General features: G+C 37.4%; 2 protein-coding genes across 5 annotated transcripts; both read right to left on the reverse strand.

Moving 5' to 3' along the window:
- Nucleotides 1-3,083: 3,083 nt before the first annotated feature.
- Nucleotides 3,084-8,914, reverse strand: KCNRG (potassium channel regulator). Its single transcript, XM_039252177.1, has 2 exons — nt 7,634-8,914; nt 3,084-3,324 (listed from the first exon to the last, which is right to left on the reverse strand). The coding sequence occupies exons 1-2, from the start codon at nt 8,212-8,214 to the stop codon at nt 3,084-3,086; spliced, it is 822 nt and encodes a 273-aa protein (XP_039108108.1). The 5' UTR covers nt 8,215-8,914.
- An 863-nt stretch (nt 8,915-9,777) lies between these two features.
- Nucleotides 9,778-22,789, reverse strand: TRIM13 (tripartite motif containing 13). 4 transcript variants are annotated; one of them, XM_039252176.1, is made up of 3 exons: nt 22,477-22,789; nt 21,804-21,914; nt 9,778-11,379 (listed from the first exon to the last, which is right to left on the reverse strand). In XM_039252176.1, the coding sequence occupies exon 3, from the start codon at nt 11,371-11,373 to the stop codon at nt 10,150-10,152; it is 1,224 nt and encodes a 407-aa protein (XP_039108107.1). In that variant the 5' UTR covers nt 11,374-11,379; nt 21,804-21,914; nt 22,477-22,789; the 3' UTR covers nt 9,778-10,149. The 4 variants fall into 4 exon arrangements, with proteins under 4 accessions (XP_039108107.1, XP_039108104.1, XP_039108106.1 ...); XM_039252173.1 differs by having other exon boundaries at nt 21,891-21,914; nt 22,477-22,745; XM_039252175.1 differs by having other exon boundaries at nt 21,891-21,917; nt 22,477-22,566.
- Between the last annotated feature and the right edge of the window lie 1,222 nt (nt 22,790-24,011).

Raw genomic sequence — 24,011 nt, forward strand, 5'->3', positions numbered from 1 at the left:
CATCAGGCTCTGGCTCTTTGCTGTCAGCGCAGAGCTTGCTTCAGATCCTCTGTCCCCCTTTCTCTCTGCCCCTCCCTGTCCCCCACTCTCGCTCTCTCAAAACTAAATAAACTTCAAAAAAGTTTTTTAAACTGACAAGTCAATTCAGTCCAGAAGTTAAGAGTTAAGTGGTGTACCTATATGAAAATGTTAAAGGTTTTTTTATTCTAAAGCAGGCAAGAGTTTTTAATTTGCCTGTGGTGCATCTAATATATCCCTGTTTTCTTCAAACTACAGTTTCCTTGTCCCCCTTTCTGAAACAAGATTCAATGTGTTTTGCATATCTTTACATCTCAATGACAGTGCCCCACTCTATTTTAGAGTGAATACAAGAAGTTTACTGAGATGATCTTGACAGATGTGTCTCCAGATGAGATAATCTCTAAAGTATTTAACTTTTAGTAAATAAGAAACTCAGTCTACTCTGAAAGTACACTTACCTTAATAATATATTTTTTAAATGGTGGAGATTTATCTTCTTCCACAAACCTCTGCATTGTGAACTCATAACTTTTGAGAAACTAAAAAGCTTGTTTTTCTAATTAAACCCATTGTCAATATTATGAATTGCTTTCGTAAAACGCTCTAGGAGGGAAGGCATTGTTTGTTCTCTGCAGTATCTCCAATGTCCAAAATAGTATTTGGCACACAGAAGATGTCACTATTGAATGAATGAATGAATGAATGAATGAATGAATGAATGAATGAACAATTGTCATATATATCTCCGTAGGTAATATGTTTTTATTAGCACATTTTATTTCTCAACTCAAAGTAGTTCCCTGCAAATATGAATGACTGAGAACATATTAAACAGTAGTTTAAACATTTCCTGTCTTACTATTTGCTAACCTGTTACAATAATTTTTGCTTCAATGTTTTTTAACCAGTTATCAGTTTTTAATAATCTTATCAGCAAAGCAGTATGGAACAGTGTTGCATATATAACCATGTCAACTGTTTCCAACAAGTTAAATCACATAAATGTCAAAAACTTAACAGAATAGAAATATTGTGTCCTAGAATATGATACTAGCAAGGGAACCAAACACATCATCCACAAAATTAAGTTGACATGCCAAAACAACTAAATTGGCTTTTCTGCAGGAAGGAGGGAATAGGTGCCACCAAAAAGAAAACACTTATTCGTAGGGCTTTTTCTCTTATTTGGGTCATTATTTTCAACTACTAGCCTTGACATTACTAATCTTGAAGCATTTTGCACTTCTACGTTATACATAACTTTTTGAAGTACTGTTAGAAAAATTTTTTAAATATATAGTTCTTCCCTACAACCTAGTACACAAATCTGTAATTACTAGAAGTTTCTGGAATGCAAATTGTTTAGTAAGTGGAGGGCCTTCACAGGAAAGATTGTATAGTAACATTCATATCAGTATAAGATAATAAGTCATACTATGCCATAATAGTCCCCCTAATACCCATCTAACATCCATATCTTTGCTGAAAATTCCATACATGTCTAAGAAAACGAGTATGTTTCCACAATTGGAAACTATATATGTGTGATAGTTGTGTGTGTGTGTGTTATATAGGTATATAGATATCTCTATATAGATATATATATATATAGTAGAAGTATTTTCCCACATTATATGTTGTTCTACACCTTCTTTTTTTCCACTTAGAAATATTGACATTCTTTCCCTAGTTTATAAACTGTTGCCCCATTCTTAAAAGATACATAGTATTTCATTGTATGAACCATAATTTACCTATTCCCTATTGATCAATTTGAGTTTATTTCTTTTGGTGTTACAATAATGTACTTTTTCCCTTGAATGTGAGCTCTCTGAGAATAAGGATTATTGTCTTACTTTTTAATCCTAAAAATTTAGTATGGTGTCTAACAAATGTTTAACATATGTTTTTGAATGAATTAATTATACTTTTTAAAATGATACTCAACTGCTTCCATTCAGGTTTTTAACCCAACTATGTGCTTGATACTCCTTGACTTAATGTTTCCTCTTCTAGATGTTTATCCTCATGTTCAGAATGACACATATAAATAAGGGCTTCCTACAAAAGGAATCACTAGATCAAAGTATATGTTTTTTTTTTTTTTAATTTTTTTTAATGTTTTTTTATTTATTTCTAGGAGAGAGAGAGAGAGAGACAGCATGAGCAGGGGAGGGTCAGAGAGAGAGGGAGTCACAGACTGAAACAGGCTCCAGGCTCTGAGCTGGCAGTCAGCACAGAGCCCAACGCGGGGCTCGAACCCACGAACCGCGAGATCATGACCTAAGCGAAAGTCGGACGCTTAACCGACTAAGCCACCCAGGCGCCCCAGTATATGTTTATTTTAAATGTTAGTAGTGGTTATTCAGAAGCTTTACACCAAATGCAGGTGAAAATTTGTTAATTAATAACAAAGTTATTGTTCTATTATTCCTCTCACCAAATGTTTGGCAGTGCTCTACACATAGTAGTGTTAAAATTGTTAAGTGGATTGAGCTCACATTCAAGTGAAAAACAATTGTTTTTAATGATGGCATATAAGCCTAAATGGAGGAAAGGGCTGATTAATATGCATGGGAAAGGAGGAGAACAAGGCCGCAGAGAAGAGGTAGAAAGTGAGCCACCAATCATCACCTTTTCTTCTTCTTCACCATCACAATCACTAACAGTTACTTGGTGCCTACCATGTACCAGGTGTGTTGAGTACATTATCTCCTTTTATTTTCACATACCCTACAAGGAAGAGATATTAACCCCATGTGGTAGATGAAGAAGCTGAGGCATAGAGAGCTTAGATGACTTGGCCAAGTGATATAGCTAGTAATTGATTGAGTTGGGATTAGAAATGTGCCAAAGGACCAAGTGCATGGTGTTATTTAGAGAGCAGCAAGCAGTCAGTATGGCTTAAACACTGTTGAGGTGTGGCTGTCACAGGTGGCATGCTAGGAGACAAGGCCACAAGCTAAGCTGAGTACGTATCTGACTAACATGCATGCCACAGTACAGAACTTCCAAACAAGAAAATGGCAATTTCTCTTTACTCTAAAAGAGAATAGAGAACCTCACTTTTTTTCCGGAGATTGCTCTGATACGATGGTAGTTTCTGGTTTCAGTGTTTTGTTCATGGTGAAAGCTTCGGGCCTTTTTATTCTTTCAAAGCTATAGCATTCAGTTTTGTCTTCAGAAGATAATGTTCTAGCATTGACTAGATGGAAGCCTTCCATTAATAAAGTGTCAATTAGTATGCCGAGGACGTTAGTTCCATTGGCCAATTTTCGGTTATCAGGTTTTATGGAAACATACCTAGGACACATAACAAATGTTTGGTTATGAAGCATCCTTTTAATAACTAGCAAAACTAAACACATAAATTTGGCTCAAAGGCATCATACCATTTTTGATAAGAATTTTGAGATTTCATTTGTAAATCCAAATCAATAGCTTTTTGTCAGGGTACTGAAAATAAGAGACTTTTCTGTGATCTCCAAAGTCATTTTAATTCAACATTTAGGAATATAACCAACATGGATGAATTTTCATTGAGAAATTATTTTCTGGAGCAAGCAATTTTATCAAACAAATTAGCTTAATTTTTCATATACTGTAATTTAACTATTTCCAGTTTTTTTCAACTTACTAAATATTGTTTTAATCAGCTTAATTAAATTAATTGACTCAATCATTAAAAAAAAATTTTTTAGGGGCACCTGGCTAAGCATCTGACTTCGGCTCCAGTCATGACCTCACAGTTGTCAGTTTGGGCCCTGCATTGGGCTCTCTGCTGACACTCGGAGCCTGAAGCCTGCTTTAGATTCTGAGTCTCTTTCTCAGTACGTCTGCCCCACTCCGCGTTCTGTCTCTCTCAAACATTAAAAAAAAATTTTTTTTGTAATTTTTTTTTTATTTTAGAGATTGAGAGAGCAGTGGAGAGGGGTAGTGAGAGAGGGAGAGAGAGTCTTAAGAGGCTCCATGTTCAGCACAGAGGCTGCCATGAGGCTTGATCCCACGACTCTCAGATCATGACCCCAGCAGAAAATAAGATTCAGACGCTCAACTGACTGAGCCACCCAGGTGCCCCTAGTTCAGTCATTTTAATGAAAATTTTATGCATTTATAGTTTTCCCCCTAAATCTAACTCTACCCTTTATTAGCACTGACATTACAAATGTTTTTTTGTGACTTATTTATGTCAAATGCATTTTTTGAGGTACAATTTTGCATACAAAACAAGTCAAGATTTTATCATCAATTTTTATTCAATAACTATCCATTATCAAAGAGCAAAGCACAGGATCTAAAAGCTATACAATCTGCAGTCAAAATGACAAACTTTCTATTTCCTGGGATACTTGATAGAACTAATACTACAGTTCAAGAAAATAATTTCCTGAATTTTCTAGATTGGCTATATATTGGCTTTAATAATGTCAACATAACATGTCCACAAAGATATAGCTATATACTCCTTTATATTGCTATCAAGGATAGTTTAATGTCTTTGAGTCCTCTCACCATTTGTTTATGAGATGTGAAGAAAAGTAACTTAAATTACTTCCACACAGTAACGTAAATTCTATGTTTTATAGCATAAGAAGAACTTGTAGGATATCCTTAGTCTCCTTTAATTATGATTAAAATTGAGTAGTAACTGTAGCTCACATTTAGAAATCACTTCTAGGCAAAGAAAATAATAAAATATAAGATTTATAAAAGTACAAAATACAGATCAAAAAATGTTTATTATGTTTGATACAGCACATTTTTAACATTCAGAAATCATTCCATCTACTTCCAACCCCCAGATTTTGATTGTGTAGCCTAGAAACATTTGTCAGAAGAAAAGTTACAGCACATCTCAAAAAATTGAAACACAAATAGTATATAGTAGGTGATAACAAACACTTGGAAGAAATCACTGAGCCACAGTACTTGATTTCCTACGAGGTCAAATTAAGAAATGAAAGATTTTAAGGCAGAAGAAAGGATAGAAGAACCCATTGAGATATAGAAAATCAAAACCTATTTTAAAAACTTAAAAAGCAACTACACTTTTCCATTTGATCCAGTTTAAAAAGGAAAGGTCAGATAGAATAAAGGCTACCAAAGAGGCTCTAGAATCCTGTGACCATAACTGGAGCTTAATAATGTGGTATCATATGAATGGCCTTCAGCAAGATGCAAGCCAAGTATTTCTTACACTATGAATTTGAGAGACAGTAACTGAGCAATCTGCTAGGTTAACAAGATCGCAGAGTGCTAAATCATAGGAATGGAATATCCTGAACAGCCGCACGATACAGCAGACTCTTAGGAGCCATCCAGGCTTACTCCTCCACTTTCCACCTTCAAAACACATCTGAATGAACAGTTCAGAACAGGGAGTGAGCAAGAAATAAAAATGATTGCTAACCAGGAGGTTATGTACCTAAGGTGGGCCTTTCAGGGCAAGAGTTTTCATCTAATCCCCTGAAATCCCAATAATGTCCCCTTACCTGGTTATCCATCCCTACTTTGAAATTGGCACAAGGGAATAAAAATCACAGACACTTCCTGGATGGGAAAAAATTCTGAACTTCAAGCAACTGAACAAAAATACTGTTTGGTGATGAAAAATTTAATAATTAAAATACCTTTTGGTTTTAGAATTATCTATTTTGGAAGTTTAAATATAATGCCATTCTCGCATTACGATGAAAAATTTTGTACTATTTCTAAACACAAACACTTAACAACAAAGGTAAAATCACTTGGCACTGTACATATAAAACTATTCCAACTTCAGTTTTTAATCTTATTTTTCAGTATATTTTTTCCAGTTATTTTCTCCAAATGCATAGAGTTTAAAGTGTTTAGTATTTCAAGGATCTTTTACTTTGTATACTTCTTAAAATTAATTATGCCATTTTACTGTAGGTTTCTAAAAGTTTAAAAAACAAAAAAGATCCTTAAAGATCTTAATCATTGGGGCGCCTGGGTGTCTCAGTTGGTTGAGCGTCTGACTTCAGCTCAGGTCATGATCTTGCAGTTCATGAGTTCAAGCCCTGTGTCTGGCTCAGTACTAACAGCTCAGAGCCTGGAGCCTTCTTTGGATTCTTTGTCTCCTTCTCTCTCTGCCCCTCCCCACTCACACTCTGGCTGTCTCTCTCTCTCTCAAAAATAAATAAGCATTAAAAAACATTTTTTAAAATGTTAATCATTAAATCAAATTTAAAAATTAAAAAAATGATAGTTTTTGCTAATATCCATGTTAGTGCCCCATCAGTGAAAAGAAAGTTGTGCACAGAGATATCCTAAAATACTTTGAAATAAAGATAGGGTCCTAAGTTCTCTTCATGATCAGCCTATGAATCTAATTGGCCCTTTTTTCCCAAAGTGACATTTCAGGGGCGCCTGGGTGCCTCAGTCAATTAAGCATCCAACTTCAGCTCCCTTCATGATCTCACAGTTTGTAAGTTCAAGCCCCACATCAGGCTCTGTGCTGACAGCTCGGAGCCTGGAGCCTGCTTCAGATTTTGTGTCTCCTTCTCTCTCTGCCCCTCCCCTATTCATGCTCTGTTTCTCTGTCTCAATAATAAACATCAAAAAAAGAATTTTTTTTAAAGTGACATTTTAGCCTTTCTAGGAGAGCAGGAAATTAAGTATAAAAACTTAAGAAATGTCATATTGCCCAGTGTTCTCCAGTTAGTAAGTAGGACCATGGGGTGTACTGTGGGAGAAGCAAACATTGATAGCTCCCGATGGCTACTGCTGAAGAAAACATCCCAAACCAAGTCTACTTTTTCTCCTCGCAAAAAAAAAAAAAAAAAAAAAAATTAGTATCAGTAAAAAACATATGCAGACTACTTTTCCTCCTGAAAATTAAAGCCAGCTTTCACAGTTAGTAAAATAATGGTGGGACAGCATTAAGACATTTTTAAGGAGAAAAAAAAAAATGTGTCCCTGACAGCAGGGTAGAAATCAGCCTTAGTGCCCAGCCAAGAATAACACAGGGAGAAAGTGAATAATTGACTCAGGAGCAACTATCCTTAATATACTGACAGCCTATCCCAATATTTTGAGTTGTCTAAGAGTGCCAGAGATGTAATAGGACACCAAATTTGCTATGGAATATATCTGCCTTAATGGTATTTAAAAATAAAGTGGGATGGAGGAAAATCAGTAGTCAAATCTCAAGGACTGAAAGAACAAATATACATAGACTGTAAGGAAATCAGGAGAAACTGAGACTGCTATATGGCAGCCACTAAAGGAATCTCTTGGGGAGGTGAGGGGAAGGCATCTCAGTCCTAAGAAAATTAATGATCATTAGCAATGGAACATAATCTATAAAATTATTTCCTCTTAGAACTTAAATGATCATAGTCCCAGTTTTCCCTGGACAGTTTTAGTTTATTCCTTTTGCCCCAATACTATAACAATACCTCCTTTCACTCTGAAAAAGTAGCTCAATTTGGACAATAATTATCTGATCACTCTACCCAACTCTACCAGTTACCCCAAAACATTTGAGTAATCATTTTTTCCTAAGAAAAGTTTCAGGCATGAGAAACTAAGTTTTGAGGGGAAACATCAGGAGCTAGTATAGAAGAGAGATGCTCAAAATACAAAATACCTGACTCCAGTTTGGTTTTCAGTAGTGTTGTCAGAGCCACACTGGAAAACCAGGTCGTGGTAAGAAGGTCTTTGTGGAGGCAGTGGAAGCAAGATCATCTGAGGAGGGAAAGAGTTACTACTCCAGGTCAGTGTTGAAGGTTGCTCTATAAACACTGTAATCCTCCCAGTTAGCATCTCAATTGTTTTGCTGCAAGAGCCAAATACCCTGAAAAAAGCTTGAGTGTGTCGGTTTAGGAAATGCACCTCCAAAAAAGCAGGTCTTGGCTGTAGCAAGCGTTCTTGGTTTAAGAGATCAATCAGAGGATCTAGTTCATAGAAAAGAGCCTCTCTCTGAAGCCTGAGATAGTCTGAAAAGTCAGTGGGTAATAAAAGCTGGTGAGTTCTCAAAAAGTCTAAGATAAAACTAAATAAAACACCATCTCGGTCCACAAAAATCTGGCCACCAACCATCTTGAATTCTTGGTCTCTTCCATCTATCATTCGTGTCAACCGAGAGGCAGGAAACTGCTTTATGGTAGAAGATCTTGTTGTGAATATCTTCCCTCCCACATTCAAAGTGACTAGGTCCTGACTACTCATTCTTCTCTTGCTTCAAGCTAGAGGCTACAAACCATCAGCCACAGACTTAGGAACTTGTATATCAACTTCCAACCGTAAATGTTGCTAGTTATATATGATTAAGAAATGGAAGGGAGGGGAAAATAACAAAAAGCAGAGACCTAGATTCCCAGGTAACTACTGTAAAGCAAATAGCGTATCCATAGCTATGTTTGCAAATGTGAGTTGCTTGGGAACTTGCAGTATACAAAACGGAAAAGCAACAGTTGAGGAACTGTTTAAAAACTGCCAATATTTCTAAGGATAGATATCAAATAGATCCTGTTCCTGTATTGCATAAGAAAAAATTCTCCATGAAAACCTGTTGTAAATCTCTATTAAAGAAATTATATATACTGGGAGCAAAAAAAGCACTCTCTGCCCCATTCTCCATACCACTTATCTACAGTAAGTCCTCATAGCAGAGGTGAGATTTACAGTGAAACATTGTCATAATTTATGAACCCTTCAGCAATTTAGAGGTTAAATCATGAATTGTCAGTTATGGATGAGGCAGCCATTACCTCAACTAGCAGCTTAATTTGACTTTTTCTCATAGCTGGATTATTCTTTACTTTCAAGTTAGTTGGCCCTTATTTTTCCTATCCCCACTTGTGTTACCTTCTCTCAACCAAATTAACCAACAAGGTAGGGGCCCCTCAGTGGCTCAGTTGGTTAAGCATCCAAATCTTGATTTCGGCTCAGGTCATGATCTCATGGTTCAAAGGATGGAGCCTCATGTTAGGCTGATAAAATGGAACCTGCTTGGGATTCTCTCCCTCTCTCTCTGCGCCTCCCCTGGCGCGCGCGCGCGCACGCGCGCACACACACACACACACACACACACACACACTCTCTCTCAAGATAAACGAGCTTTAAAAAAAAAAAAAAGGGTAAAGACACTCTGTGCTTCCCAAAGAATGTCTTGTTTTCATGACAGAAATAAGGTAGACTAGAGAGCAGAGTTCTAAGATGAGATCACTTCTTGTTTTCATCTGAATTCTAAGAGGAGAAAATGAAGTATTTTTATTCTGTGGAAGATAGGGCATCTTTATCTCATGTAAGCAGATAGGGCAAAATTAGTGTTCAGCTGATTACTTTGCACTTTATAATAGCTGACAGACTGTTCCATCTATTGGCAAATCAATCTTACTACTCTCTAAAAAGATATTAAGCAAGTGGATTGGTTTGGTTGTACAGTTGCCATGATACCTTGGAACAACACAACACTTGGCTGCCAGTAAAAAGGCTTTCCCATTTCCTGTCCTTGCCATATGTTAGCCTTTTTGTACCTACCACAGCCACCTAATACTTACGTAGTTTATCACCAAAGGAATTTACAAAACCTAAGGAGAAAAAGGCAAACTGAAATCTCCACCCTCCTAAAAATGTAAACTGATCACAAGAAAATGCCACTTTTTGTTTACCTGAGATTTACATTTTAGCAAAAAACTAAAATTTAGAAATCAAATCTAGAAAAATTTGGAAATCCAATCCACTCATATCTTCTTTCCTTTTTTAAAAGAATGTTCAGTCTCAAAAAAGTTGTTTTACAAGAGTAGTCTTTATTACATGCTTAAATGAAGAATCAGTTTTACTACTTCTCATTAATACAATATTAGATCATACGCTCTTTCACCTCCCCTTTTTCCACAGCATAAACACAACCAATATTGGAGGTAGAGGTGTATTTCAAAAGCACTCTTTAAAAAGGAAGGCGGGTTCAGGACTATACTATTAAATTTCACATTTATCTTTATGCTACCTAATTTGAACAACACATATAGGACATTATTTTCTAAAGGAATACTTTGGCAGGGAAATATCTCACTGGAATCTTGACCAAATATGAACTACCACTCAGCTCTTTAACAAAATTCTAACAAAAGACAGAGAACTAAATACTTGCAACAGATTTTATAATAGTTTATATTTGCACACAAATTCTGCCACATTGTTCAGCACCAGCAAAGTAAAATTCTTAAATCTTTCACTGAAAATGAAAAATCCATCTGTCACCTGTTCCCAGTAAAACATTGATTGTTCTACAAAATCAGCTGATTTAGCCAGATAGTAATTGAAGTTTGAGAGGTGGTCTTTCCAGGTTGTAAATTCATCAAATAAAGACCCTTCTAAGAATATGGCAGGACCAAAGAAAATGAGAAAGCTGAGCAGAATGACTACCACAAATAAGTGAGAAAAGCTCCAGGGAATCTTACTAATGAATGTGCCAGTGTCTTGAGGCAAAGAAAGTTTATCCACATCTACTAGTTTTATGTCTTCCCACTGACTGGTATCAAAGTTCTTCATTAAAGGGCTTGTGGGCAAATTAGAAGGAGGTAAAGGAGTTTCCTTGATTACTTTTATTTTCTCCCTGAACTCCTGCATCTGTTGCAGAAATATGATGGGTTCTGACACATCTTTGAAAGCCTCAGCAATGTTAAAGGCCATTCGTTGTTCCTGCAAGATGGTGTTGAGTTTGTTGATCTCTGGGTCATAGGCTTGCATAACTGCAAGTTTCATGGTCTCAAAGTCAGACAGGATTTCATTCTTCTTTTGATCTAATGTATGTTGTAACTTCTCAAAAAACTCCTTCACTTTATCTGAATCTTTAGTCAGTAACTGTAGAGATTTCCTTTTGCTAGTTTCCAAGGTATCCAAGCGAGAAAGAGCATCTCCCCGACGCCAGGTCTCAAAGCTCTGGAAGAGGGACTCAAAAGCATCTCTTTCCTGGGCATAGGCATCTTCAATAGAACAGAAGACATGCTTGGTGTGGTCACCACGAGTAGCACAGATCCCACAAATCAGCTGCATATCAGTCAGGCAGAAAATGTTGAGAGGCTGACCCAAGTGTCCTTTGCACACCGGCATTTTGGGAGAGATCTTGATCTTGTTATACTTTTCCACAATACCCTTTAGGGAGTAATTAACCTGCAGGCTATTGACTCCAGTAGCTGAAGTTTCCTTGCGGCAAGTAGGGCACTTGAACGGAGATGATCTCCACAACGAATTCCGCACAGTCCCCTCTAAGATCCCTTCTAAGCATTTTTTGCAAAAGTTATGTGAGCAAGGCAAAACTCGAGGATCATCAAACAGACTGCAACAAATTGGGCACGTGAGATCTTCTTCAAGCAGCTCCATCACATCCTGCCATAGAGAAAGAAACATTTTACTCCAATAATCCCCTCCCAGTCAGACTATGTAATAATCAGAAATTATCTTCACAGGCATTAAAAATGATCTCTCACTGAAATAACCAGGCAAACAAAGGAAATAAGTGAGAAATTTGGGAAGGGAATGCACACCAAAGCAGATTTAATCTGCTGGGACTAGAACACACTCCTTATTAGCAGGACTCCCTGTACACAAGGCCTTTGTGTGGGCTTTCCAACAAGTCTTTGGCTGAGAAAGGGTTAGGTCTAGGACAACTGCAAGTTGAGCCAGCAGGACCCAACTGATTGTTTTAAAACAGAGCTGACTACTAGCTGTCAGAAACAAAGCTACTCAGTGTCTGAATAGAATGAGCTCTTTAGTCTGGGCCCACAATTATAAAATGGTATGCTATTCAAAAGAAAGAAGCAAAGAAATACAAATTCAAGCATGCACTCTCGTGCAGGCTTTTATTAAAAACTGGCATATTTTTCTATTTGAAAGGCAAGATTACAATTATTAAAATCATTAAGTAAAAGCATAAGACGAGAGTTGCAATTCATTCTTCAGAGAATTAAATGAGTTTTTATTTTTTTAATTCTTTTTTTTTTTTTTTTTTATTTCTAGGAGAGAGAGAGAGACAGCGAGAGCAGGGGAGGGTCAGAGAGAGAGGGAGACACAGACTCTGAAACAGGTTCCAGGCTCTGAGCTGGCAGTCAGCACAGAGCCCGATGCGGGGCTCGAACCCACGGACCGTGAGATCATGACCTAAGCAAAAGTCGGATGCTTAACTGACTAAGCCACCCAGGCGCACCTAAATGAGTTTTTATTTTTAAACCACCAGAACCATCTATCTAGAGCATCAATTCTCAAAATGTAGACAGAAATCTGATGTCCCTCAGGCTCTTTCAAGTCATTCGTGAAGGTCAAAACTTTATTCATTCATAATAATATTGAGAGCATATTGGCTTCGGGTAGGTACCATGTTGACAACTGCACTGTAAAAGCAATGGTGAGTAGACCCTGCTAGAGCCTTAGCAGGAATCAAACAAGGCAAAAGGTAGCAAGCAAACTATACTACAAGTTACTGACTCCTTCATTACCACAAGCCCACAGTCTAACTGGGGTAGCCAATTTCATTTAAGAAATGTTCTTTATGAAGCAGCAACAATTGTTCATTTTATTACATCTTGATCCTTATGTTTGTGCTTTTTTAATATTTTGAGTGACAAAATAGGAAGTAAACAAAGAATTCCTGCTGCATCCAACAGATACCATCTGGAGAAAAAGCAGTTACACGATTGAGTCGCAATCTGAACCAGCTGCTTTTTTTGTGGAACACCATTTTTACTTGAAAGAATGAATGACAAACTGGCTATTTAGACTTAGGTAAAAGCAGACATTTTCTTGAAAATGAACAAAATAAGCCCTTTACTTCAAAGAAAATAAATGATATTTCTTGCCAATGATAAAAGTTAAGTTTCTGAGTGAAAATTAGAATTTTGGAAAATATTTTTGCCACTTCAGAACTTGACAGCTTCCCATTAATTAAAGACTTTCTAATAAAATGGTGGTGATTTCAACAAATGCTGGCTTTTATTTTTTTTTTAGGGGGGAGATTATTGTATAATGAAATATGTTACTTGCAGATCTGCATAATACAATAAACTAATTGCTTCAAATCACCAATGCATGTTATAAATCATGCTTGGGTAAAAGATCAAAAATATAATTTCCGATTCCATACCATAACATTTAAGAAACTACCATTTGTTGAGCTTTAGGATAGTATCAGAAAAGATCCATAATTATCAGAAAAGACTATATTAAAATATCCCTTCCTTTAACAACTATATATCTGTGCAAGGTCAGATATGATCTTCTTGTATATTTCAAAAAAAAAAAAACAACCATAACTTACTCTAACAGGTGTTAACGAAAGGATAGCTAAAAGACTTCGGTTATAATCTATTAAACAGCAATTTATTCATGAGATCTATAAATATGTAGGGACACCTCAGTGGCTCAGTCAGTTGGGCATCTGACGACTTTGGCTCAGGTCATGATCTTGCAGTCTGTGGGTTCAAGCCCCACATCAGGCTCTGTGCTGACAGCTGAGAGCCTGGAGCCTGCTTCAGATTCTGTGCGTGTCTCTCTCTCTGCCCCTCCTCAGCTCACATTTTCTCTCTCTCTCAAAAAATAAGTAAACATGAAAAAAACTTTTAATTAAAAAAAGAGATCTATAAATATGTAAAACAATGCCAATTTTCTCACAACTATTTTTAGAAAATGTTATTTTTCACAAATTATTTGTTAACATGTAATAGGTTTATCATCGTTATTTTAAATGAGTATCTTAAAATTTTTCTTTTAATTTCCAATACAATAAATAGCTATATAAAATACCTATGTAAATTTTAAGAGTCACAGGCGGAGCTGGGTGGTTCAGTCAGTTAAGCGTTTTGGCACGGTTCTTGAGTTCAGGCCCCACATCAGCTCCATGCTGACCATGCAGAGCCTGCTTGGGGTTCTCTCTCCCCTTCTCTCTCTGCCCTCACACTCTTTCTCAAAATAAAGTTAAAAAACGAAGAGAGTCACAATTGGAGCTATAATCTAGAAGATAAATAGTATTTTTTTTAATATGGGGGGTGCAGGGAGAACGCAAGTTGGGGAGGTGAAGACAGAGGGAGACAGAGTAGGCTCTGCACCGACAGGCTGACAGCAGCGAGCCATTGTGGGGCTTGAACTCATGAACCATGAAGTCATCACCTGAGCCAAAGTTGAACACTCAACTGACTGAGCTACCCAGGTGCCCTGAAGATAAACAGTAATTAAAAGATAAGCTGGGTTTGCAAGTCTAATAGTTTATAGTTTTATATTAAGTTGTGAGAGAGATATGTATTATAGATTTGTAATACAATTTTATGTGGAATTAAAACAAAGGTTAATCTGTCAAATTTAATGTCATATGGCAAAAATATGTGATGAACTGATTTTTCTGAACAATCTTTTATAACATGAGAAGTCATAAAACATTTGAAAAGCACTGGGAAGAGAATGGCTATAGACTGGGGTTCGTATGCTCCCTGAGAGATGTTATGAAGGGACAGTAAAACTTCTGACTCTAGAACAGAAATGGAAAACTTTTGATGGTCCTCCTACCTTAGTAATGTTCTCTATCTTATCATCTGCACTGTCATATTTCACCTAACAATTCTATGCTAAAACTAGATTTGGAGAAGCCAGTAGAAACAGGAAAGTAGTGTGCATTGGGGGAAGGAGTGTTGGAGGGGGACAGCATTCAGTAAAGTAAACCTAATTTACTCATTCTTGAAGGTTAATATTTCCAAAGAATCCTATCCATGCATATTAAATAAATAAGAGGAAAAACAAAGAATACCAACTATTTGCGATGCAGAGGAAAAAAGGGCACCCAGGGAAAGGAGAAACTTTGAGAAAAATGAAGAAAGGCAATCTAATATTATCAAAAATAAACAGGAAAACGTTACACACAGGAAAATTAGCAATAGTCATCCCAAAGCCATAATCACATTATAGCTCTGAAAACGAATCAGAGAAAAAAACTATTTGGGAAGTTTCTTTTTAAAAATATGCATCAGAATTATGGTGGATCCTGTTGTTTCATTTTTAGTGATGCAGCTTATAAGTTCTGGTTTATAATTTAAAGATTCTTATTTCTGTTCACTTTAAAAGCTAAACATTTTCATTTCTTCTTAACTTTATACTCAAAACTTGGCCTACAGCCAAATTAACGTGACCACTTCCACAGCTGACTTAGAGAAAAGAAACAGCCTAATCCAAGAGACCCTGACAAGTCTGTTGCCTCAAAACTTTTAAAGGAAGATGCATAGTAGGGTTTTTAGTTTAAGTGAAGGAATGTATAGCTCCTTTTCTTAAAGTATGGCTAACACATAAAAATCTGAAGAAATCAATAAAACTCCTTTGCAGGAAAGTACATATCCCCTTTTTTCTCGGGTTAATTTTTTACCGATATAGAAGTCAAAAAACTTGATGTGAACAAAATTTTTGATCTTAAGTCATAAAATTTCAACTTAACCACTGTCAAATTCAGTGTACAACAGCAAACACATTTCCAAGATTCATTTTTGCCTTCAAATGTGTTACGAATACCAAGAAAGTCTTAAATTTTGAAGCACAAAAATCTTTTCTCCAACAATTAAAAATTTCCTATGTTTTATGCCAACAAAGTAGCCAAGTATATACCTAGTTGTCTGCCACCTCTCATTTTCAACCTCATTTTCCTGCCATATTTGTGGGGTTTTTTAATTTTTATTTATTTTATTTAGGTTTCCTCCCTCCCTCCCTCATGCGTGCGCCAGGGAAGGGCAAAGGGAGTAAGAGAGAATATCTTAAGCAGACTTCACACCAGCATGAAGCCTGATACAACGCTCAATCTCATGACCCTGAGATCATGACCTAAGCTGTTATCAAGGTTATGATATGACTTTAGCAACTTAATCAACTGAGCCGCTCAGGTGCTCCTGTATTTTTAAAAATATCTTTAATTTATATACAATAAAATTCATTTTTGGTATACAGTTCTGAATTTTGACAAATAGTCATAGTTGTGTATCACCACCAAGGATTTATTTTTAAGCAAATATTCATGATATCTGCAATCAGGATAGACTATGAAAAATGCTTATCAACTCTACCTTGAGTGCATATATAGCAAGTCTGTACAAATGAAAACTGAAAAATGACAACCAGAATATTAAAAATGGAAAAGCCAATACTTACAAAGGAAAGTAGACACAAAATAGAAGCAAAACCTAATACATGTGTATTAGACTTCTCCCTCCTAGAAATACTTTGTTTTTAAATGATCAACTCAAAATGAGGAGTGTCTGGGTGGCTCATTCAGTTAAGCATCCAACTCTTGATTTGGACTCAGGTCATGATTTCACGGTTGGTGAGATGGAGCCTCCCTTGTTGGGCTCTGAGCTGACAACATGGAGCCTGCTTGGGATTCTCTCTCTCCCTCTCTCTCTGCCTCTCCCACTCATGCTTTCACATACTCTTGCTCGTTCTCAAAAAAATAACAATGAATGATCAACTCAAAATGATTATAATGTAAAAAATGCTCATTTATTAATTTTAATAAACTATTCAAAGAAACTTTCCTATTAAACCTTTTAATTTAATCAATCGGAATATAAAGTTGTTCAAGATATAACTCATGATTTCTTTCCAAATCCCATTAGAAAACAAAAAGTAAAGTTAATACTTTATATCTTAGGGCTAAATCAAATCTCCATCCTGCTTTGAGGCATCTTTGAATTCAGGAATTCCAAAATAAATACCTAAGAAGAAACTAAATAGCAAATATTGAAACTCACTTCACAGACAAAGCTAAATTATGCAAACCTCTGCTAAACTGAGAGCCATCAATCTTAGCTGGAACAATGCTTGGAATAAAAGGGAACACTTTTTTTTTTAAAGTACTTCTTAGCATATTAGTTAATCTTATTTTCAAGTAGTGTACTGTATTCTATGTTAGTATGAGATCCATTAATAATCCTTTCTTGAAACCTAGGGTGTAGTTACTAAATCTAGTTAGAGGATGTAAGGATATTTATTGTAATATATTTAAAATTTTCTGTGTATTTGAAATTTTTCACAATAAAAAGGGAAAAACCTAAAAAGGGGGACCAATTATAAGAAAACCATATTGAACTTAAAAAGCAAAACTTTAGAAGCATTGGCTAAGTATGATAAGCTCTGTAAGAGCTTGATCTGTTTTAGCATTGTTTTATCTTTTATAAAATAAAAACTGTATTATTGAGAATCTCTGTGATTCAGGCCTGTGAGAAGGCTGATATATGTCTGGCTCTTAGTCTATGGCCTTTGACAAACCATTTACATATACTGGAGTTTCTCTCCTCATTGTCTGACTGTTTTGAAAGGTATCTAATAACATGAAAATTATTTTCAAAGTACTTAAGTACTCTGTGTCAATGCCTTATTATACTTTATCCTGGCTTTTAGAGACTGCTCCATAACTTACTTATATGATCAAAACAAGACAAAGTTTAAGAAAAAAGATTTCTGATACCTGAAAAAAGGACTATTAAAAATGTAAAAAAATATATCACATATACTGTCTAAAATATCTTGTCTAATTGTTAGATGGCTCCAAGTTACCTGTGTCTCCGTACAAGACAGTAAGAAACTTACCTTTTCTGGTATTATTCTAAATTAGTAGTTAAAATTCCCCCAGGACATTTCTAGTAGGATTCCTGATAAGTAGGGCAAAATGAAGCTAGAACAAAAGGCCCATCAACTTGGAAGGCCACCTACTCAGCAATTTCAGAGTTTTTGGACTATGATAACCTTCACAGAAACATAAAAACCAGGTACTCTTACTAGTCCAAGACCACTCAGAAAAACTCGGTGTTTTTTTCCTTTCCTTCATTCTCTTCTCCATACCACTATTTCATCTTGACTCCTTTGTTTATTCTTCTTTGAACTCATATGTCCCATGTTTCAAGGTGTACAATCTTTTTATTTCCTCCTTATCTCCCACCTGCCTCTTCACTTTACTTCTCTCTTTCCCTTTTATTTTTTCCTTGTGTCACCTGATAATCACCCCAGCTGTTATTCTATAAACCTGTAAATCCACAGCATTATATCAGTAGGGTTTTAGGGTACCAGCTAGATCAGATATCCCTATCCTACTTCTGTACAACTATCAAGAAATCTGTAGGGGGCTGGGGGGCACCTGGCTGATCTTAGGGTCATGAGTTTGAGCCCCCCACTAGGCAAAGAGATTACTTAATTTTTTTTTTAATTTAACAATAACAACAACAAAACCCAGAAATCTGTGTGGACTCCAAATGGTACTGAAGCCTAATCTCTCTCACCAAGATGAAGTCAATTTGAGGGAAACATACATATAGACTAAATTATTCTCCTATGTGGTACCAACCAGATCCAGATATTTATCTTTACCCATTAAGAGTTCCAGTTAAGTTGGAACTAATGACTTCTGGAAAGATTTAATGAACCAGAAATGTCTCATTTCTTTTCTCCCAAATATATATAAGTGGGTTTAAATGAAGATGGAAAACTTTTACCCCTAAAACAACTTGTCTTCTTTACAACCATAAATTTGGCAATCATTATTGGTTGGTATCTATTAATAAGTTTCCATATCATCTAAATCTGTATTTGAGGTTAATGCCAGCTTTCAGAAAGTAATATCAAAGTTTAGCATTCAACAGGTGGCTAGTTGGATTTATCTAGAGAAGTGAGGTGACTTAGATCATATATAATACTGTACCAAGTGAAAACAGGCATTTTGTAAATAACAGATAACCACTACCTATCAACTAATAACTTATTTCTGAGAGGACTATTAGAAATATAATTAGTATAAAAAAGTTCCTTTTGCTAGGTGTAGAATTATGTACACACACATCTTATTCTAAAGTAAACCCGACCTAAAGAATATATCAAGTAGAAAGCTAATTATGCTAAACTCTTTAAGCAATTTTTAGTTTGGCTACATTATTATATACACTATGTTGGCACTCCTCACTCATATTCAATACCACAAATATGCAGGGGAAAAATCACTCATATTCAATACCACAAATATGCAGGGGAAAAAAGAAAGAGCTCCTCTGGGAGTTCTTATGAGGAGCCAGGCTGTTGCCAAGTAGCATTTATTTGTGGCACTTATGCCACTGGAAAGAGGATAACTTAAACTAAAAGCAAAAATTTTCAATTCAACTTTTTCTTAGTATTAAACCTAAATCTATAATGCAAATGAATTTTTTTTTTAAGTTCATGTTACAAGAATTTACTTTATAGAGGCTTAACTGGAATGTAACTATTCTATGTATCAAAGGATGCCTGTATTTCGTTAACTGTTAGGAAAAATAGACAGACCACTCTATTCTTTTAGTACCATTCTAGTATCCAGAGCTCCAGGGCACGATAATGAAGATGGCAATGTCGTCCATGAATAACAAAAATGAATAATCCAATGACCTAACGATATTTAAAAAGATGAAATACAAGTCAAAGTCAATTCTTGCCCTAAATTCAGTACAGCACATTTACAAAGATACTGTTACTCTAAAAGGTATGATAAATGCTTTATAAAAAGAACATAGAGGGTCACCTGAGTGGCTCAGTCATTCGAGCATCTGGCTCTTGATTTTGGCTCAGGTCATGATCTCAGAGTTAGTGAGACTGAGCCCCATATTGAGCTCTGCACTGATAGCACAGAGCCTGCTTGGGTTCTCTCTCTCCCTCTCTGTCTCTCCCTGGCGCACGTGCTTGTTCTCTCGCTCTCTCTCACTCTCTCTCGCTCTTTCTCGCTCTCTCCCTCCCTCAAAATAATAAACATTAAAAAGAAAAAAAGAACATAGAAAGTTGACACCATACTAAATTTGGAAAGGTTATCCAAGCAGTTAGGTTTTGTTTTTCTTAATATAAAAGTAATTTGTGAGTATAGAAAATTAAGAAAATACAAGGAAGAAATCACCCATAATTACATTAGCAAGGAATAACCACTTCTAATTGTGTGTGTGTGTGTGTGTGTGTGTGTGTGCGCGCGCGTGCGCACGCACGTGTGTGTTTTAACAAAACTGGTAACGTCACACAATTTTGTATCCACTTTTTTATCACATGTATTTCCCTTATCATTATATATTCTTCTAAAATGTTATAGTCCATCTTACAGATATGCTCATACTGGCTCTATGTCTTTTTGGTAATAGAACATTTAAATGAACATCTTGTAGAAAAGTCTTGGTCTATAGTTCTGATTATTTCCTTAGTTCCTATAAGTGTAGTGTTAGGTAGGTCAAAGAGTAGAAACACTTTTAATGACCTTCGAAACACTGACAGGTCTTCCTATAAGGAGTGTACCACTTTATGAATTCTAACTAATAATATGAGTGCCCCACTTCTCCATGCAGTCCCTGGCCTTACAAGAGAACCATACTTTTATAGTTTAGCAAAAAAAACAAAAAACAAGGCATATATTTTTATCACACCTACCCAAATTTAAAATATAGAATAGTTTAAGGCAGTTAATATTAATATACATTTAGGATTATCAGTATGTATAAGGAATACATGGTAATAAATGTTATGGGGTAGGAATAAAATAAGAGTACAAACATCTTAATGTAGACATCATCTAGAAAACACCTAAACTTTATAACTGAAAAAACTGAGCACCGCTCTCCCCCCACCAAAAATGGAGCTTTCCTAATCATTCACAGCAAGCTAGGCATAGGACCTGACTTTCCCAATTCTTAGACTTCAGCACTATCTAGAAAGTGGGTCAAGAATTCAATGTTCTCATTCATAAAATGGATTAAATTTAATCATGGCTCTGTAAATCCCTTCTAAAGTTTTATGATTTTTACAAATTAGGCTGTAACAGGCTCTCCAGTAGAGAGAACAGTACACTGAACCTGTTTCTGGATACCTAGGTTCAAGCAGGAGTTATACCCTCCACAGAAGGAGGATGTTTACGGTGCCTAACTCATGTTTTTGGAAAGATTAAGTAATGTGTGCCAGTTTTGTAAATTGCTAAACTATATAAATATAAGGTGGTTTAATTACATTTGTGTACACCTACTGTGAAAAATGCAAATATACATTTAAAGTATTATGTTAAAGTAGGAGTATATTAACCAGGAAAGGTCCTGAAAGACAGCCAGACTCTCTTGAACTATAATTTCATGAAAAAGTAAAGCAAGTATTACACAGGATAGCAGCTATAAAGCACTTTCATGGAAATGGGCATATCTGAACAAAAGCTGTGGCACACGTAGGACCAGATAACCAAGCAATCATAAATGTACAGAATGGAAAGAATAAGCTAATGTCATGGAAGGACCTACCAGGGAGATTTAGTATCTCAGCTAGTGCAAAATAGATAGTAAGGAAAGAAGAGCCTGAAGAAATGTAGCTTCTCATTGTGTAAGATGGAAGTAAACCAGTTAATCAGCAACTCCATCAAGTTCTACCAGAAGGAGTGACTATGTAAATGAAATTCTGCTTTTAAAATACTTACTGTATAAAAGGCTCTAGAGAGAGAAAACTCAAGCATTGTCTGTATAAGCCCTAGCAGAAAGGCATGGGAGAAGGGGGAAAAAAAAAAAACTAAAAAAAGAAAAAAATGCTACTAAGGCCTCTCTTTTACTTTACAATATAAATCTTTAGCTTTCAAATAATTGCTACATAAAGATTTTCCATATACAGAATCTATTTTTCTGAGTTTTGACAAAATATGAAAATAGAACACTCATGAGGATGGGAACACACACTACACATAGCTCAATTTTGCATGGTTCTGGGCCTAAAGAAAACTGGGTGTTTTGTTTCTTAATGTAGGGAGAAGTACTGTAGTTTACCTCTGTCCCCTGCGAGCAGATGCAGGTGTATTCGTCAGGGTTACTATTTCTCAGGACAAATCTATCAGGGTTTTGTTTTTTTCTCACGTTGTGATGGACAATCAAACGAAGCTACTGCAAAGAAAGAACAAAGAGAGTATTATGCATTTGTTTGCAGAGGATCCTTACCCTTGATCCTAATGTTTTCAAGCGTGCTAGGACCTGGTGAAAAAGCCTCGGGAGCATGGCTGGGTATCTTTGTGTCTTACTAAGAAAGAAGCTTCCCGGTTAGGGCGCCCTCCCCAGGCGCCAGGCACTTCCCCAATTTCAGTGCCAGAGAATGGTTGCCAGGCTCCGATTTCTGGTTCATGGTCGCCTTTTCTTTCCTAGGCGATACCGAGGCAGTGGCACTGAAGCCGGGCATAATCTGTAGCGGAGCAGGGTTTCTGGAGCACAGACAAACACTGCCTGGGCCCAGTGGATGCCCACCGCGCGCCGCTCCACCCCACTCCCGGTCTGTTCCAGTGTCCCGCTGGTTTCCGCTGGGCAGCTGGGGCTGGAGCTCAAACTGAGCTCTCTGCAGCCCCCCACCCACGCAGGTCGCTGTCCTGCCAGGGCAAGTCCCCACCCTTGCAACAGGCCCAAGGACCACCCCCCTTCCTAGAGAGTGGCCCGGTGGGTACTTATCTCGGACCTCGGGGGCCGCGCGCGACCGCCTCTCCTCCAGCCGCCGGGACCTCGCGTTACCGGCTGGGCGCGGCGGCAAAATGGACTCGCAGCGCCAACGGGCCCCGCCCCCTGCCCTTCTCTTCCAGCTCCTTGATCCGCTTCCCGGGCCCGGGCCCGGCGTCGCTTTTGTTCGGTCTCCCGGGTCTCGCCTTTCCCCGGGGTGGGGGATGGGGAGTGGGTGAGGTAAGGCGAGTGTCCTTCCGGTGTCGACAACTGCCACCGCGGGCGGCGCACCTAGGAACAGGGAGGGTCTGGGGCTGCTCGCTTTTCTCCCTTCCAGAGTGGCTGCGCGCGCCACGGAGCACCGCGCCCAGAGCTGGCCGAGCCCGCGCGCGCGCTAGGAAGCAGAAGGCTACGGCTAAGACCCGTAGGCTGGGCCTGTGGAGCTCTGGCGACCGGAGGTGGAGCCACCCGGGAAGAAAGCTGGCGCTCAACAAGATGGTTGGGTTTGGATTGTTGTACTTTTTTTTTTGTTCGTTGCATTTTTAGGAACAAAAAAAAAAGCCCAACCCTTCACACCACTTCATCTGCATCTCTCAAGACCAGAAGCCCGGCCACAGTGGCTTGGGGGACGGAGACAACTGTCTGCATTGCACCCCACAACTCGGGTTGGGTGGGATTGTCACTCTTGTTGGGACCTACGCCAGGGCACAACCAAAATAAGGTTAATTACCGCCCTTCCCAACCTTGCACCTTATTTCTTATCAGGCTTTAGGCTGAACACTAGCGGCCCAATTCTATTTAAGATTTTCTTTTCGGAAAAACACTCTTTTCCTTTGGAGAGAAGGAAGGACTTAAAATTGGCTTTAACTTAAACGCTCCTAATGACTATTCAGTTGCTAACCTGACTCACCATTCTGTATAAGGACTTTTCCTAATACCAAACATTAAGCACTTAATACCAATGACCTGTTTGGTTCCAAGAATACAAAAAGCTAAAGGAATGGCTTGTCCATAATTTACAGTCTTGGGGGAAGTGCAACAAGAACAAAAATCACAGGATATGCCCTGGGGTTGAGTTCGCCCCAAGTAGGGAAGTCTGGTCTTTGGAGGTAGAATTTCAGGGAGAGGTATTATAAACCTACTATAAATAGTATTTGGGCTCGGTGACTAATAATGCTTAGCTCAAACTCCATAAAAAGCCCCTCCCCACTCCCTTCGGAGATGTCCAGTTCCTTGCCGTTCCCTGTCCCTCAAACCCAATTTTGCCTTTGCAGAACACGTCCTGTATTTATGCCATATACTCTTCATAAAAACATCGTGGGATGAAAAAAAGAAGGGGAGGGGTGCCTGGGTTAAGCAACCGACTTCAGCTCAGGTCATGATCTCACAGTGAGTGAGTACGAGCCCCACATCAGGCTCTGTGCTGACAGTTCAGAGCCTGGAGACTGGTTCGGATTCTGGGTCTCTCTCTCTCTCTCTCTCTAATAAACATCAAAAAAATTATTTTAAAACACCGTGGGATAGACATTATGATACTTATCTTGTAGATAAATAAAT

This window comes from Hyaena hyaena, unplaced genomic scaffold (assembly GCF_003009895.1).
Source record: "Hyaena hyaena isolate Hyena2069 unplaced genomic scaffold, ASM300989v1 scaffold_410, whole genome shotgun sequence".
NCBI classification, from domain to species: Eukaryota; Metazoa; Chordata; class Mammalia; order Carnivora; family Hyaenidae; genus Hyaena; species Hyaena hyaena.